Source organism: Vicia villosa, linkage group LG3 (assembly GCF_029867415.1).
Source record: "Vicia villosa cultivar HV-30 ecotype Madison, WI linkage group LG3, Vvil1.0, whole genome shotgun sequence".
Lineage (NCBI taxonomy): Eukaryota > Viridiplantae > Streptophyta > Magnoliopsida > Fabales > Fabaceae > Vicia > Vicia villosa.
This window is the reverse complement of record NC_081182.1, coordinates 214,561,899-214,575,108: the sequence shown is the minus strand read 5'-3', so window position 1 is coordinate 214,575,108 and position 13,210 is coordinate 214,561,899. Positions and strand designations below refer to the sequence as shown.

Below are 13,210 nucleotides of genomic sequence, written 5' to 3'. Positions count from 1 at the left end.
TAGGAACCAAAAACATATTTAACCCAATTTTTAAATATTTATTATATTTTATTTTTTTAATTTATTATTTTATATCATTAATAGATTATAATTTTGTAAAATCTTTTATCTTTCGTATATTTGTGTAAAATTTCAAAATAATTTATAATAAAAAATGGAGAGAATATATTAATTATCAATTAAATGATATTAAATAAATTAAATGATCGTTACTCCATGAATTACATAAAATGGAGTAATCTTTAAAAAAATTAAGTATAATAACATCTTTTCCCACAAAAGAAACAAAGAGCACTGTTTGTGGCGGCGACGGTGGCGAAAGTGCGACAAAAGCCACTCGTGGCGGCGGCAGTGCAAACCCTAACAAGAAACCACTGTATGTGTTCTTCAACTCCTTAGTTTTTTTCATTTTTCATATCCATAATAAGAAAATCACTAGTTTGAATTTTGAATTAGGGTTTCATAATTTTGAATTTTGAATTAGGGTTTCCTGATTTTGAATTTTGAATTTTCATTTTTCAGATTTGAATTAAACTGAATTTGATTATTTTCCATCAAGATGAAGAATTGCACCACTGATGAAGCATTAGAGTTACTATCAGCAGCAATTAAACTTGAGTTTCATGATGAGAATAGAGAAAAGTACCAATCTTTTTTCCAAATTTTGAAAGATTACAAAGCTCAAAGAATTGATACAAGGGTTGTTAGATTGAAAGTGCATCAATTGTTGAAAGGCCATAAAGATTTAATTTTGAGGTTCAACACCTCTATGCCATCTCAATATGTAATCAAACTTCCACTAGATGGCGACGATAAACAACCACAATGTGGTCGATTAGAGAAAGAAGATGCATTAGGTTTTCTCAAGGAAGTAGGAGATGTGTTTCAAGGTAAGAATAAGGGAAAGTATGATGAGTTTTTAGAAATTATGAAGGGGTTCAAGGCTCAGAGAATTGAAACAAGTGTTGTTGTGGAGAGAGTGAAGGAGCTGTTTAAAGGGCATATAGCTTTGATTTTGGGGTTTTATAAGTTCTTGCCGGAGGAATACCGTCGATTTGAGGAAGAACATGCATTAGCTTTTGTCAAGAAAGTAGGAGATGTGTTTCAAGATAAGAATAGGGAAAAGTATGATGAGTTTTTAGGAATTTTTAAGGATTTCAAGGCTCAGAGAATTGATGCAAGTGTTGTTGTGAAGAGACTGATGGAGCTGTTTGAAGGGCATACAAATTTAATTTTGGAATTCAATGCCTTCTTGCCAGAGAAATATCGAATCACGCTTCCCCTTCAGGTTCACACTGGTTAGTACTTGAAATGTGTTGATTATCTTTTATGCTGTTTTTTTATTTTTTGCTGTAATATGCCATAAACTTAGTTATCTAGTTCTATAAAGTGTCTTTAAATTGGTCCATCTTCTGTGTATTGAGAGAATTGGTTAGTTCTTTGACATATGTTGTCTATATTTTATATTGGTCCGTCTTTGTTGTATTGAGAGAAATGAGTGTACTTCTGGTTTTTTAAATTCGAATTTGACATCTTTGAATAAATTCCGTATAAGCATGAATTGATTCAAACGGGCTAAACTGCTGAAAAATAAGTTGTGACTTAAATCAATTCTATGATAGATGAACATTTTTACAAGTTAAACAACCGAATCTAGTATTGACGTCTTCGTAAGAAATGTAGATATGAATGTTTGGAATCCAATGGCTTTAATCTCACGAAATTGGGGGATGCATAAAGGGTTTTATCTGTTTGTTTTCATCCCTTCAATAATTCTGCACTATTGTTTTTCTTCATATCATTTTCACTGTTTCAATTTTCAGTTTCATCAGAATTCAATGGGGAGAAAATGAAGGTAGCAGAGAACTGTGAAATTCCTTGGGACCTGCTTGATATCATCTCCCGGAAACTAGATATTGACGAGCTCTTCGGATTCGCTGGCGTGTGCAAGAGTTGGAGGGAATTTCATAAAATTTATTGGAGAAATTTCATGGCATCCGAAGAACCATTACTTCTTCGAAAGTCTTCCTATGATAAAAAATCTTTTTCCTTCATGAGCATACATGATCAAAGAGTTTATCACTCAAAGACAATCGATCATTTCTGGAACTCGGCCTATTCCGGGTCTTCTAGCGGATATTTGATCATGACAACCAACAATAATTCATTTATACTAATGAATCCGTTTACAAGAAAAATGATGGAAATCAACACAACAGCCTTTAAAGTCGAGTTTTCTGTTTTTGCTTACCATGTCTTACTTGCTTTCGGCAAAGGCTCAGAGGAATTTGTCTTAGTGGCTTTATGTACAAGTTCCAACAGTTTACATGTCTATCAATCTCGAAACTCCGATTGGATTACTTACTCGACGAAGGGAAGACCATGGAAGGTTGTCGACTTTGTTGTTTTGCATAATACTATATATGTTGTAACCGACAAGGCGAAGATAGGTGTGCTCAGCTTGAATTCTGCAAATATAAAATTTTTAAAATTGAAGAGTACTCCCAAGGTAACTTCTTCCTCACACCTAAGATTGGTTAGTTGCGACGACGGAAAACTTCTGATGATTCATATTTTGTCTTGGAAAATATGGAATGTGTACGAGATAGACTTGTCAATCAAGAATTTTGTCGAGATGAAAAGTCTAGGCGACATTGCATTATTTTATGCTTCTGGGAAATACTTCTATGCGTTGAGCAACCCGGAAAAATGGGGCTATGAAAGCAATTCTCTGCATGCCATCAATCTTTCATCTACACAATGCAGAGTGTCTATAGGGAAGGATAATGAATTGCCAGAATACATTAGCCATGATAGACTAAGTAAACCTCCTACAGGAAGACCCTATTTGTTGGATTGGTGTTTTAAACATCTTCACTATGAAGTGGATTATTCTCTTGTTGAGTGACAGAACATTATTATGCATTGTGTAACTTTTGATTTTTGTGATTTGACTTTGTTCCTTTTGTTTGTCAGTGATTTGAGTAGACTGAAAAAACTTGTCATAGTTTATGGTTTCAATATTAGAAAAGTAATGAGTTAAGAAATGTAGTTGAATACTTTTTTGATTAGTTTATGCGACAGATATAACTTCGTACTTTCTTGATCAGTTTATGTGACAAATATAACTTACGAAGCACCAACACATTCATTAATTCGTTGTAATTTGATAACTTGTGAAGCACCAACACATTCATTAATTCGTTGTAATTTGATAACTTGTGAAGCACCAACACATTCATTGATTAGTTGTAATTCGAAAGAAATGAATGTATGGCAGACATATTCATTGATTCGTTGTAATTTGAAAAAAATGAATAAACTAATTTGATAACTTGTGAAGCACCAACACATTCATTGATTCGTTGTAATATGAAAGAAATGAATTAATTGAAGGTAACTGTATGACAGACATATTCATTGATTCGTTGTAATATGAAAGAAATGAATTAATTGAAGGTAACTGTATGACAGACATATTCATTAATTCGTCGTACTTTGAAAAAAAATGAATAAATTGATGGTAACTGCATGATAATATTACTCATCAAACACGCCCACACGCCTTTTAACTGAAAGTGACTGTATGACATTGTTAGTCATCAGATACAAGATACACCTTTTATTAGAGTATGACACTCTTAGTCATTAGACATAAGATACAAGATACACCTTTTATTAGAGAAACGCATACACGCCTTTTAACTGAAAGTGACTATATGACACTGTTAGTCATCAGACACAAGATACAAGATACACCTTTTATTAGAGATGTGAATTAATTGTTAGTCATCGGACACAACAAACACGTCTTTTATTAGAGATGTGAATTAATTGAAGGTGGATGCATGACACTAGTCATTAGTTATCAGTCACGTCTTTTATTAGAGATTTTCGTGCTATAGAGACTACACTAATACAGATAAAAAATTGTTTAATACACAACCATTGTCTCATCTCAATTCTATATATAATGCTAAGTGTTTCTACAACATTAAAAATGATAAAGTTCAGGAACTTTATGCTATAATTCAATTGACTAACTCAATCCCAGTCAAAGGAAGCCCATCATGAAGTTGAAGAACCACATCACCAACAACCTATGGTAAAACAACAGTCAAGAAAAATATCAGATTCACAGTATTTTTGTTCTCGCAAAAAATTCAATGGTAAAATACGATTTTGTTTTTACGCACGAGCAAAATAATTTTTTTTGTGGATCCACACGCACCTTAGCCATGGATCTATATGAATGTTCTGTAACGCCTGCAATATGAGGAGTCATGATAACGTTCTTAAATTTCAATATCCGATCGTCAGGATCAAATGGCTCCGTCCATGCAACATCGGTGCCTAACCCTCCTAAGTGTCCGGATTCAAGGTGTTCGACCACAGCTTCATAGTCTAAAAGACGACCTCTAGCAACATTCACCAGAAGGGCACCCTGAAATATTTAGTATACTTGTTTAACAAGAAACCTAACCGAAAAAAGTGAAGTAAATTCAAGGAGTTAATTTGAGATGGTAAACAAACCTTTTTCATAGAAGATATAAAGTTATTGTTTATAATACCAGCCTGAAAAAAAATCATAACCGAGTAAATACATATACATGACAAAATTTCCAGCATAATCAAATTGTAATGAAAAAACAAACATTCAACCAAACTAGCTAGAAGTAATTGAAGAACAATGTTGGAAAAGGTTTTAACTGTTTCATTGTTTAAGATTAAGCAACAAACAACAATGTCAGCTTTCCGCGCAAAATCATAGATATCTTCAGAAGTACCCTTCTCGTCAACAAGATCATCAACATCATCTTCATCAAAAATGTAGAGCTCGGTAAGAAATAGAACAATGAACTAATGTTATTGAAAAGTAACAATCGACGATAATAGGGAAGGAAAATACTTTTGCTTTCGCTACTGTGTTGCACAGATGAAGCCCAGCTTCGCTTTGTCGCAATAACTTTTACACCAAATGGTTTCAATCGCCGTGCTAAATCCATTCCAATGTTCCCGAAGCCCAAAATGAATATCTACATTATCATGAGAAAGTAGTAAGGGATGCAGAATACTATTTGATTTCCAAACAGATTCAATATACTCACCGTTTTCCCAAATATAGTATCGGTGATAGGCTCTCCAAGCTTTCTTTGTTGTATGGAAATCCGCAGTTCATTCTGCACAGACGAATTCGTTTTTTCATAAATAAAACAACATTCAACGCAAATATTTCACATAGTGCATAGAGTAAGAAAATTGAAACTCGAGCACGAAAACCGTAGCATGGTAGATTTGTTGTGGACCTGTTAAGCATGATAGTTGGAAGTTTGGAGAGGTTACTTGAATAACAAGTAAACTCTTGAAACTACTAACTCTCGTGCTTAACAGGACCAATCTCGTGTCGCTGCATTTAAAAAGAATGAAGGGACACTTTTGTTGCTAAACTGAAGTTACTATACTTGCTTACGGAGGAGGCCCAGCATTAGATATATGGCCATTTCGGCGCACGAAGCTGAATTTCCAGTTACGTCACCAGGAATCCTAGCAACTTTGATTCCATGCTTTGTTGCAGCATCGATATCAACGCCTAGGAGGAAAATTAACAATTTATCAAAGAAATAAAAATGAAACTGTCTGAAACTCGTCAATAAAAGCTCAACTGAGAATATTACGGTACCTTCTAGCCCGACACCGTACTGCATTATAAGTTGCATCTGAACTGCTCGTGAAATTATGTTTGAATCTAGCTTCATACTTTTTACGACGCAAGCATGATAGTTGCCAATCGCCTTCGGCACTTCTTCCAAAGGTAGAACGTCAACCTGAAAATGCAATAGATAACTTATTTGTATAAACTAAGATTAATTGGAATTTTTCTCGCATTGAAATACAAAGGTGGTATAAAGCTAGAACGATCTATAGGACTGGATTGGCTTAAACTATATCAAACTGTAGACAGTAGAATCATAGAACTTTCGCTATGTCGCGACGCCGCCCTCCTTCACATATTTGGCCATGGCAGAAAGCCTAAAACCCGCCATCTATATCACGGCATTGCCGATATTTGACAACACTAGTCAAAGACTGTTCCGGTCAAGAATCAAACTTGGGTGCTCCCAATCGATTCGGCCTTAACTGAAGCTCATCAATCATTTAAGTTCAAACCACTTAGTTAGAGACTGATCTCATGTAAAAGTAATCCAACTATATAGAATTCATCAAGTGGTTATCCATCTTTCTTCTACCAAACAACATAAAACATCAACATATCAAAAAATAGATAAAAAATCAAAACTAAAGATGCTGAAACAAAACAATTACAATCAGAACCATCTTTGAGTGCAAGGCAGACCACCGCATAACGGCCAAAATTTGTCACAGTTAACAACAACAATTAAGCCTTATCCCACTAGGCGAAGTCGGCTACAAGGATCAACTTTCGCCATAATGTTTTATCAAAGACCATGTTTCTATCCAAATCATTAATCTCGAGATCTTTCTTAATAACTTCTCTTATAGTCTTTCTGGGTCTTCCTCTTCTTCAAATATTTTCATTTCTAATTTTTCCTGTCGAATTTTACCACACATCCACTGCAACATTCTCATCTTCGCTAATGATGAAACAAAACAATTACAATTAGGGCCGTCGTTGAGCGCGTGCAAGACAGGCAGGCCACCGCATAATGACCAAAATTTGTCACAGTTAAACCGTAATTAAATAGTGCCTCTTAAAATATTTAACCCTAGTTAAACCATGGTTAATAAGACTTCTAATAGTTGTCAACCTACAGAGGGTCTCCAAAAACTTAAAACGACTCTGATTACAATATACATGTATTGCTCTAACAGAAATGTACCTCTATAGATGAATGATTCTGCAAATATTCAGCTGTATATTGATTAGAAGCTGGGAAATGATATCCACAAAACAAAACACGAGTCATTTTTTTCTCATTTTTCTCCATCAGATTTTTCCTACACAGCAGCAATTCCAATTAGGTCAATTGTGTGAATGAAATCATTTAAAACTATCATTGGTTCATTCATCTTCATCCATTCAAGCAAGACTGTGTGAATATATATAAGAATGTTCATTTGAAATTGAAATTGAAATTTAAAACATTCCAACAAGAACAAGAACAAAACATTAAAAAAAAAAAAACATAGAAACATACCAACCTCGGATCCTGAGGTTTGGTCGAGAAAAGGCGCAGATTTTGTGCAAACAAAGATTTGCTCCTCCTCACCAATAACCACACACTCTCTCTTGTCATTATAGTTATACTATTGTACGAACTGAGGAATAGTGTTAACCTATAGTACAATGCAATAAATCATAGAGAAAAGAAAATTAATATTGACTTTTAGAAAGAAAAAAACCAAATTAAAGTAAACTAATACGGTTTGATTTGGTTTGATTCATTTGATTTAATTTTTTACAGATATTTTATTGAGTCATACATACGCGTATGAATCACAACATAACTTTATATACAGTTATTCATACATTATCAAATAAAAATAAAATTCATCATATTTTGACAACAACTTTTTATTTAATATGTAAAATTAGGTTAACAAAAGTGAAATAATAAATATAAAATAATATCAAAAATATTATAATAAAATAAAAGATGAAAAAGAAAGAACATAAACGAAAGATTAGAAAAAAGATGTACGTTAAAAACAAAATTGATAGAGAGAATATTTGCATAAAAATGAGAAGGTGAAAAAGAAATAATATAAGAGAGTAGAAATTAGAGAAGAAGAGGCAAGATAATGTTAGGAGAGATTTGAAAAGACTGAAACTGAAATCATAAAAATAAGAATGATAAAATTGTTCGTAATCAAGGTTAAGGTATAATAGATTTAGGTTTGGATTGAATGTGAGTTAACTAAAATTTAGGTTGTAACATAATGTGGTTTGATTCGGTTTGGTTCGGTTTGTAAATTTCAAACCACAAACCGAACTTAACCGTGCAGTTTTGTTAAAAGATGATTCAAACACATCCGAATCAAATACGATTTTTTACAATTTCGTTTTGATTTGGTTCGGTTTGCGATTTTTAATTGGGTTATTTCGATTTTTGAATACCACTAATGCCTAGTTTTCTAATACTAAACATCATTCTACTAATGATATATTAATGGTTTAATGAGATGATTAGTAAGCTCATTCTCGTAGGTTATTAAATTGGATTTCATGCCAATGGAATTATGAACTTTTTTCATGTGCAATATATAAGTCAATTGGAAAGGTTTTGCCTCATTTCTTATCTTGTTTCTCTTAGAAAATGGAAGAGTTTAAGGAGGAAAATAAGAAAGTTTTTGAATTCATCATCAAATGATCTTGCATGTGTGAACTTTTGGTAGATTCTTGAAGAACAAACATTAAATTAGTTTTTGATTATTTTCCTTGTCATCCTTAACCTCTTATTAAAGCACCATACTTCTCGACTTGACAATTAAATTAAATAAAACATACATAATACATAATTATCCAAGTAGGATGTTACTCACATTAAAACATCATTCAAACCCACCTATTTCTTTATAATTAAATCATTCATTAAGCACCAGAATTTTTATTAAGTATTATGGCATTAAAGCCTCAACAATAATTTCAAAGTTAAACACGATTCATCTCTAAAATAAGGAAAGATATGCAACATAACATAAATAAAGAACAAATTGTTCTTTTTGTGTTACATATCAAAGCGACTCCACTAAAAGACTCTATCGTCAAGCAACTAAAAAGACGCAATATCGTCTTTAACCACAAGCTTCTATTTAGGTACTTGATTGTCTGTACTCTAGAGGAGCAAATACTCCACAACACAAACAGGAGATGAGAATACATTCAAATAATTAACGATGCATAAACAATCAGAGTAGTTCACTACATACAGGTTCTCATAGAAAATCAACTATGCACCATAATCACAAACATCCACAACTCACCCACAATCACCATCATCTACATATACTCGTGTAGTGTAACTCACAACACCTTAATGACTCGTATGCATGCAGCACCGACTCAACAATGGTTCCATCTACCGAATCCACGAGCCCCACACCGAGCTCAAAGTCCCACACTAAAATTGGGATAGTCACAAGTCCCCTCACCGAGACTCATAACCTGTCTCTTTCAACAACAACAACAATATAGGATGCGTGCATGAATGAATGCATCATCATAATAATTCAACAACAAATAACAGTATCACATCTGTACTGACCTAGAGATTAGAACTAGAAAGGGCCACGAACGTCTTGCATGGTGTCGAGGAAGAGGAGAGGGGTGTACCTGCAAGGTACTCCGACGATCAAGTAAGCACGGTCATAGATACGAGTATGTGTTTAGGGTTATGAAAAATGTGTTACCTGACTCTCTCAAGAGAGAGAGATTATATAATACCCCCAGCGCGTGGCTAACAATCTGAGTTTTAGGCTAGGCCGTGGACTTGGGCCCAAAACTGGTGACTGCCAGGATTATAGGAGTAACCCTAGGAATCCTGGGGGACTTCTCGACACTAGCCGTTAGACGAGCAGAGGGGCGATCCTGGTCGACACGGAGTGAGATATGGGGAGCTAAATGACCACCTGGGGATGCGGGAGCCGATTTGGTAGGCTAGGCGGCGGCGTGCTCGGTATCGGGCATGGAGAAGAGCGTTTTCTCTGCCCGCGAGTGATTGGGCCTAGGTCATTTGGGTCGTCTCAAAGTTGGACGCGGATTGGACCGTTTCTTAGTGTCGGACAAGTCCATAACAAGAGCCCCCCAAGTCGTTGCTCCGAGCATGGGAGTGATGACTTAAGGTAATCGGGGCTTCGCTGGTACGAGTGTTTCATGTTAAGTCGAAGAGGATAGTCTTCGAGGAGAGCAAGCGTTGTTTCTAGGATCTAAAAAGTTGATGGGATGTGAAGAGGTGACGTCACACGTGCGCCTCGAGATGTGTGCAGATACTACGGCGCAATGATGGCTAAGCTGGGAGTGGACTAGGCGCGCGTTCGCCCACGCGCTAGGGGACCCTTCTATAAATAGGGGGAGCCCACCATTTTAGCACTTTCCATTTCTCTTTCTTCTCTGGATCTCTGCTCGAAGCTTGCTCGGAGTTCTTTTCTGCCGTTCTCCGATGTCAACAACTTTCGGCCAGCTCTCACTTACCGTTTGAACACGTAAGTTTGCTTACCTTTCCAGTTTTCTATGCTTTGCCTTTGTTATTAGGTGAAATGCATGTGGTTTAGGATCGAAGAAACATAATTCTAGGACTTTTCCCGGTAGTGTGTTAGTGGTAGATGGCGGTTTAGTAGGTTCTGGATCTCCGACACCGTCGTCTAGGTCGGGACTATTTGTTGCCTCGTCGTTACTCCGTTGCTTGCGCCATTTTTTAAGAGGGCAGCTACGTGAGCGTGAGAGGGGGTCTCTGCCGGTACCTGGGTTTTAATGAGTGGATCTCTTAACCTGCTCGTCACCGAGGGCATTCCCCGACGCCTTCGTTAGCCATTGAGGGGGTTTCCCCGACACCTTTGTTCGTTGTTTTCAGTTAAGGGCTCTGGCCGAGGACGTCATCCTCGTCGCCTCAGCGCACGCCCTTTCACTTGATTAGCGGTGGAAGAGTGGATTTAATTTTTTGAAGTCGAATTCACTGTTCTCTGCTGCTTTTCAGGTACATGTCTAATCGTTATGACAATGATACCATGAGTGAGGATCACACTGAGAGCGCGGACAACTCGACCGATTCCCTATTCTCACAAAAGCCTTCCTTTGACCGGACGTCTACCGACCAAGAGGAGAATTCTACTTTGCCCGAGGAGACCACTACTTCCAGGGGTGCTTGGGTGACAGACGAGCCGAAGTTCACTCCCTCGAGATTCGTCCTTCATCCCGAGGAGGCCTTCACTGCAGTCACCAGGGAGACGTCCCTGCCTGTGGCCGCTAAGGAACGGAGGGTGGTGTTCCCTTTGGCGGACAACGGGATATCTATAGCGTATGCCGAGGACAGGTTCACCATGTATGAGGTGTGTTTCAAAGATATGGGGTTACGCCTGCCCTTCACCGAGCTCTAGATCGGAGTATTCCATCACATGCACTTGGCACCCTCCAATCTGCACCCTAACTCCATTGATTTTTTGAGAGCTTTAGAATTGGTGTGCGAGCACCTGGGAATTGGGGTGTCTCTTCCCCTATTCTTTAGTTGTTTCCATCTCTAGAGGGGCGTTGTCGATGGTCGATATTCGTGGGTCTCCCTGAAGTAACCGCAGAAACTTATCAAGGCTTTCTCCTAATTTGTTTGGGGCTTTAAAGATAGTTTTTTTCGGATTCATACGATCTCGAGGAAGGCCTTCCTTAGTACTTTCTACTCGAAGGTCTTGCTCGGTCCTGATGGTCGTCCCGAGCTGAACGAGGAAGCGGAACCACGGTATCAGCTAGTCTAGCGGTTTAACTTTAGTTGGTCCGAGAGTTACTTCGTGGACGATAAGGACGCGTATACTGTTAAACCGAGTGCCTTGGACGACGAGGATTCAGCGAGCTATGAAAAACTAGTAGTTTTCATCGAGAGGTTAGGGGTCGTGCATAGATTTGGTAGGGGGTCTTCCGTTGCTCGACAAGGATGGGAACCCCTTGGTTGATAAAGTATTTATTAGTGTTAAGGAGCTCCTCGAGTGCAAGACGACCGAGGATATTCGGGCTTACTTGGGTAGTTGATTTGCTTTCTTTAATTCACTCGACGATTTGGGCGGTTTTTCCTTGTTTATACTGATTTTATTTTCTTGTCGTGTTTCAGATGAGATGTCGAACCCACACGAGAGAATGCAAAGGAACTTGGCGGCCAAGTACAAGAAGAAGGTCATAAAGCTCCAAGCAGCGGATGTCACCAACACTGGTTCTAGAGGCACCTCCAATGCTCCTTAACTCAGGCAACCTTCCTCGCAAGCCACGTCCTAGAGGTTGAAGCGGTCGTGTCCTGACAGTGATCTGGTCGACCTGACCATGGAGAGTCCGAAGTCGAAGTTTAATCTGCCTTCTGTCTTCCAGCAACCGAAGTTTTTTGAGGTTTGCTCTGTTAGACGCTGGCCTTAGGATCTAGAGGGGGGGTGAATAGATCGTTCACAGTTTTACGGATTTAAACGACTTTTCAGCGGAAGTGATTCTGAATCGACTCGCGTCTATTCCGAACCGCTATCGAAACGATTATATATGTGTTTAAAAACCAGTCAAGGACTTGAATTGAATGATAAGAGTATATGTTGCAGAATCAAAGCGTTTCTCTTATTGAAAATCAGATTAACTTTTTGTATGATGGACAATGTTTGCAATGCAGTAAGAGTGATAGAAATAAATATACAAACACTTGGTGATAATGATCAAATTGAAGGTAATTCAATGTGTGATGGATTGTGATGTTTATGAACGTTCTTAGCTCACAATCTTAACACTCGAATCGTTGATCAATTTGCTATTATAACCAAATATGAACAGAATGTAAATGAAAAAGTAAAAGCGACAAGAACACGATATTTGTTTAGGCAGTTCGTCGATCGTCCTCGCTACGACTACGTCTGCCCCCAATTCCAAATTGAAATTGGGTAATCTTTCATTAATGTTGAAAGTAGTATATACAAAGAAGATAACAAAGCGATAAACGATAAACCAATTATGTCGATCCTTTGAATCTTCTTCCCCCTTAATCTTGAGCAAGATCAAGGTTATCCAAGAGCTTCACTTCGATTCCCTTCTGCAGTGTCTTGATTCCTTGAACTCCCCGTTCCTCAATCGTTACACTCAGCCGAATCCTCAATGAACGCCTCTTGATAAAAACCCCCAAGAACCACCCGTCGTGGAGGACAAAACCCGCAGATTTTATTCACCAACAAACCCCACAAACCTTCACCCACTAGGAATCTTCAATTCCGTTCCATGGACGTTATCGAACTCATCACTAACCCGCAACGCAAGAATGATTATGTGTAATTGTGTTGGAGATGATGAAGAACGAAGATGAGAAGCGTTTGTGTATCTTTCAGTCGTTGGTGTTTGCTTGAATAATTACCCTTGGACAATATATATGATAGCTTAACAGTTGGAGATGAGAGAAACAAAATTTTTGGCATTCTTGATCAGTTAGGTCGACCTCTTGTAGTGCTTAGGTCGACCTAGCAGAGCTTGCAGAATTTTGCTCCCAGTTAGGTCGACCTGTTGAAG

At 37.4% G+C, this 13,210-nt stretch overlaps 2 protein-coding genes across 4 annotated transcripts; one reads left to right on the top strand and one right to left on the bottom strand.

The window, feature by feature from the left end:
• The first annotated feature begins 234 nt into the window (after nt 1-234).
• On the top strand, nt 235-3,110 carry LOC131593509 (uncharacterized). 2 transcript variants are annotated; one of them, XM_058866015.1, is made up of 3 exons: nt 235-376; nt 560-1,298; nt 1,824-3,110. In XM_058866015.1, exons 2-3 carry the CDS (start codon nt 560-562, stop codon nt 2,906-2,908), a joined length of 1,824 nt encoding a protein of 607 aa, XP_058721998.1. In that variant the 5' UTR covers nt 235-376; the 3' UTR covers nt 2,909-3,110. The 2 variants fall into 2 exon arrangements, with proteins under 2 accessions (XP_058721998.1, XP_058721997.1); XM_058866014.1 differs by having other exon boundaries at nt 523-1,298; nt 1,824-3,109.
• A 751-nt stretch (nt 3,111-3,861) lies between these two features.
• Nucleotides 3,862-7,326, bottom strand: LOC131593510 (uncharacterized). Of its 2 annotated transcripts, none has more exons than XM_058866016.1 (10): nt 7,183-7,326; nt 6,861-6,978; nt 5,681-5,825; nt 5,463-5,590; nt 5,109-5,180; nt 4,910-5,036; nt 4,711-4,817; nt 4,534-4,575; nt 4,232-4,444; nt 3,862-4,100 (listed from the first exon to the last, which is right to left on the bottom strand). In XM_058866016.1, the coding sequence occupies exons 1-10, from the start codon at nt 7,275-7,277 to the stop codon at nt 4,032-4,034; spliced, it is 1,116 nt and encodes a 371-aa protein (XP_058721999.1). In that variant the 5' UTR covers nt 7,278-7,326; the 3' UTR covers nt 3,862-4,031. The 2 variants fall into 2 exon arrangements, with proteins under 2 accessions (XP_058721999.1, XP_058722000.1); XM_058866017.1 differs by having other exon boundaries at nt 7,179-7,305.
• Nucleotides 7,327-13,210: the final 5,884 nt, after the last annotated feature.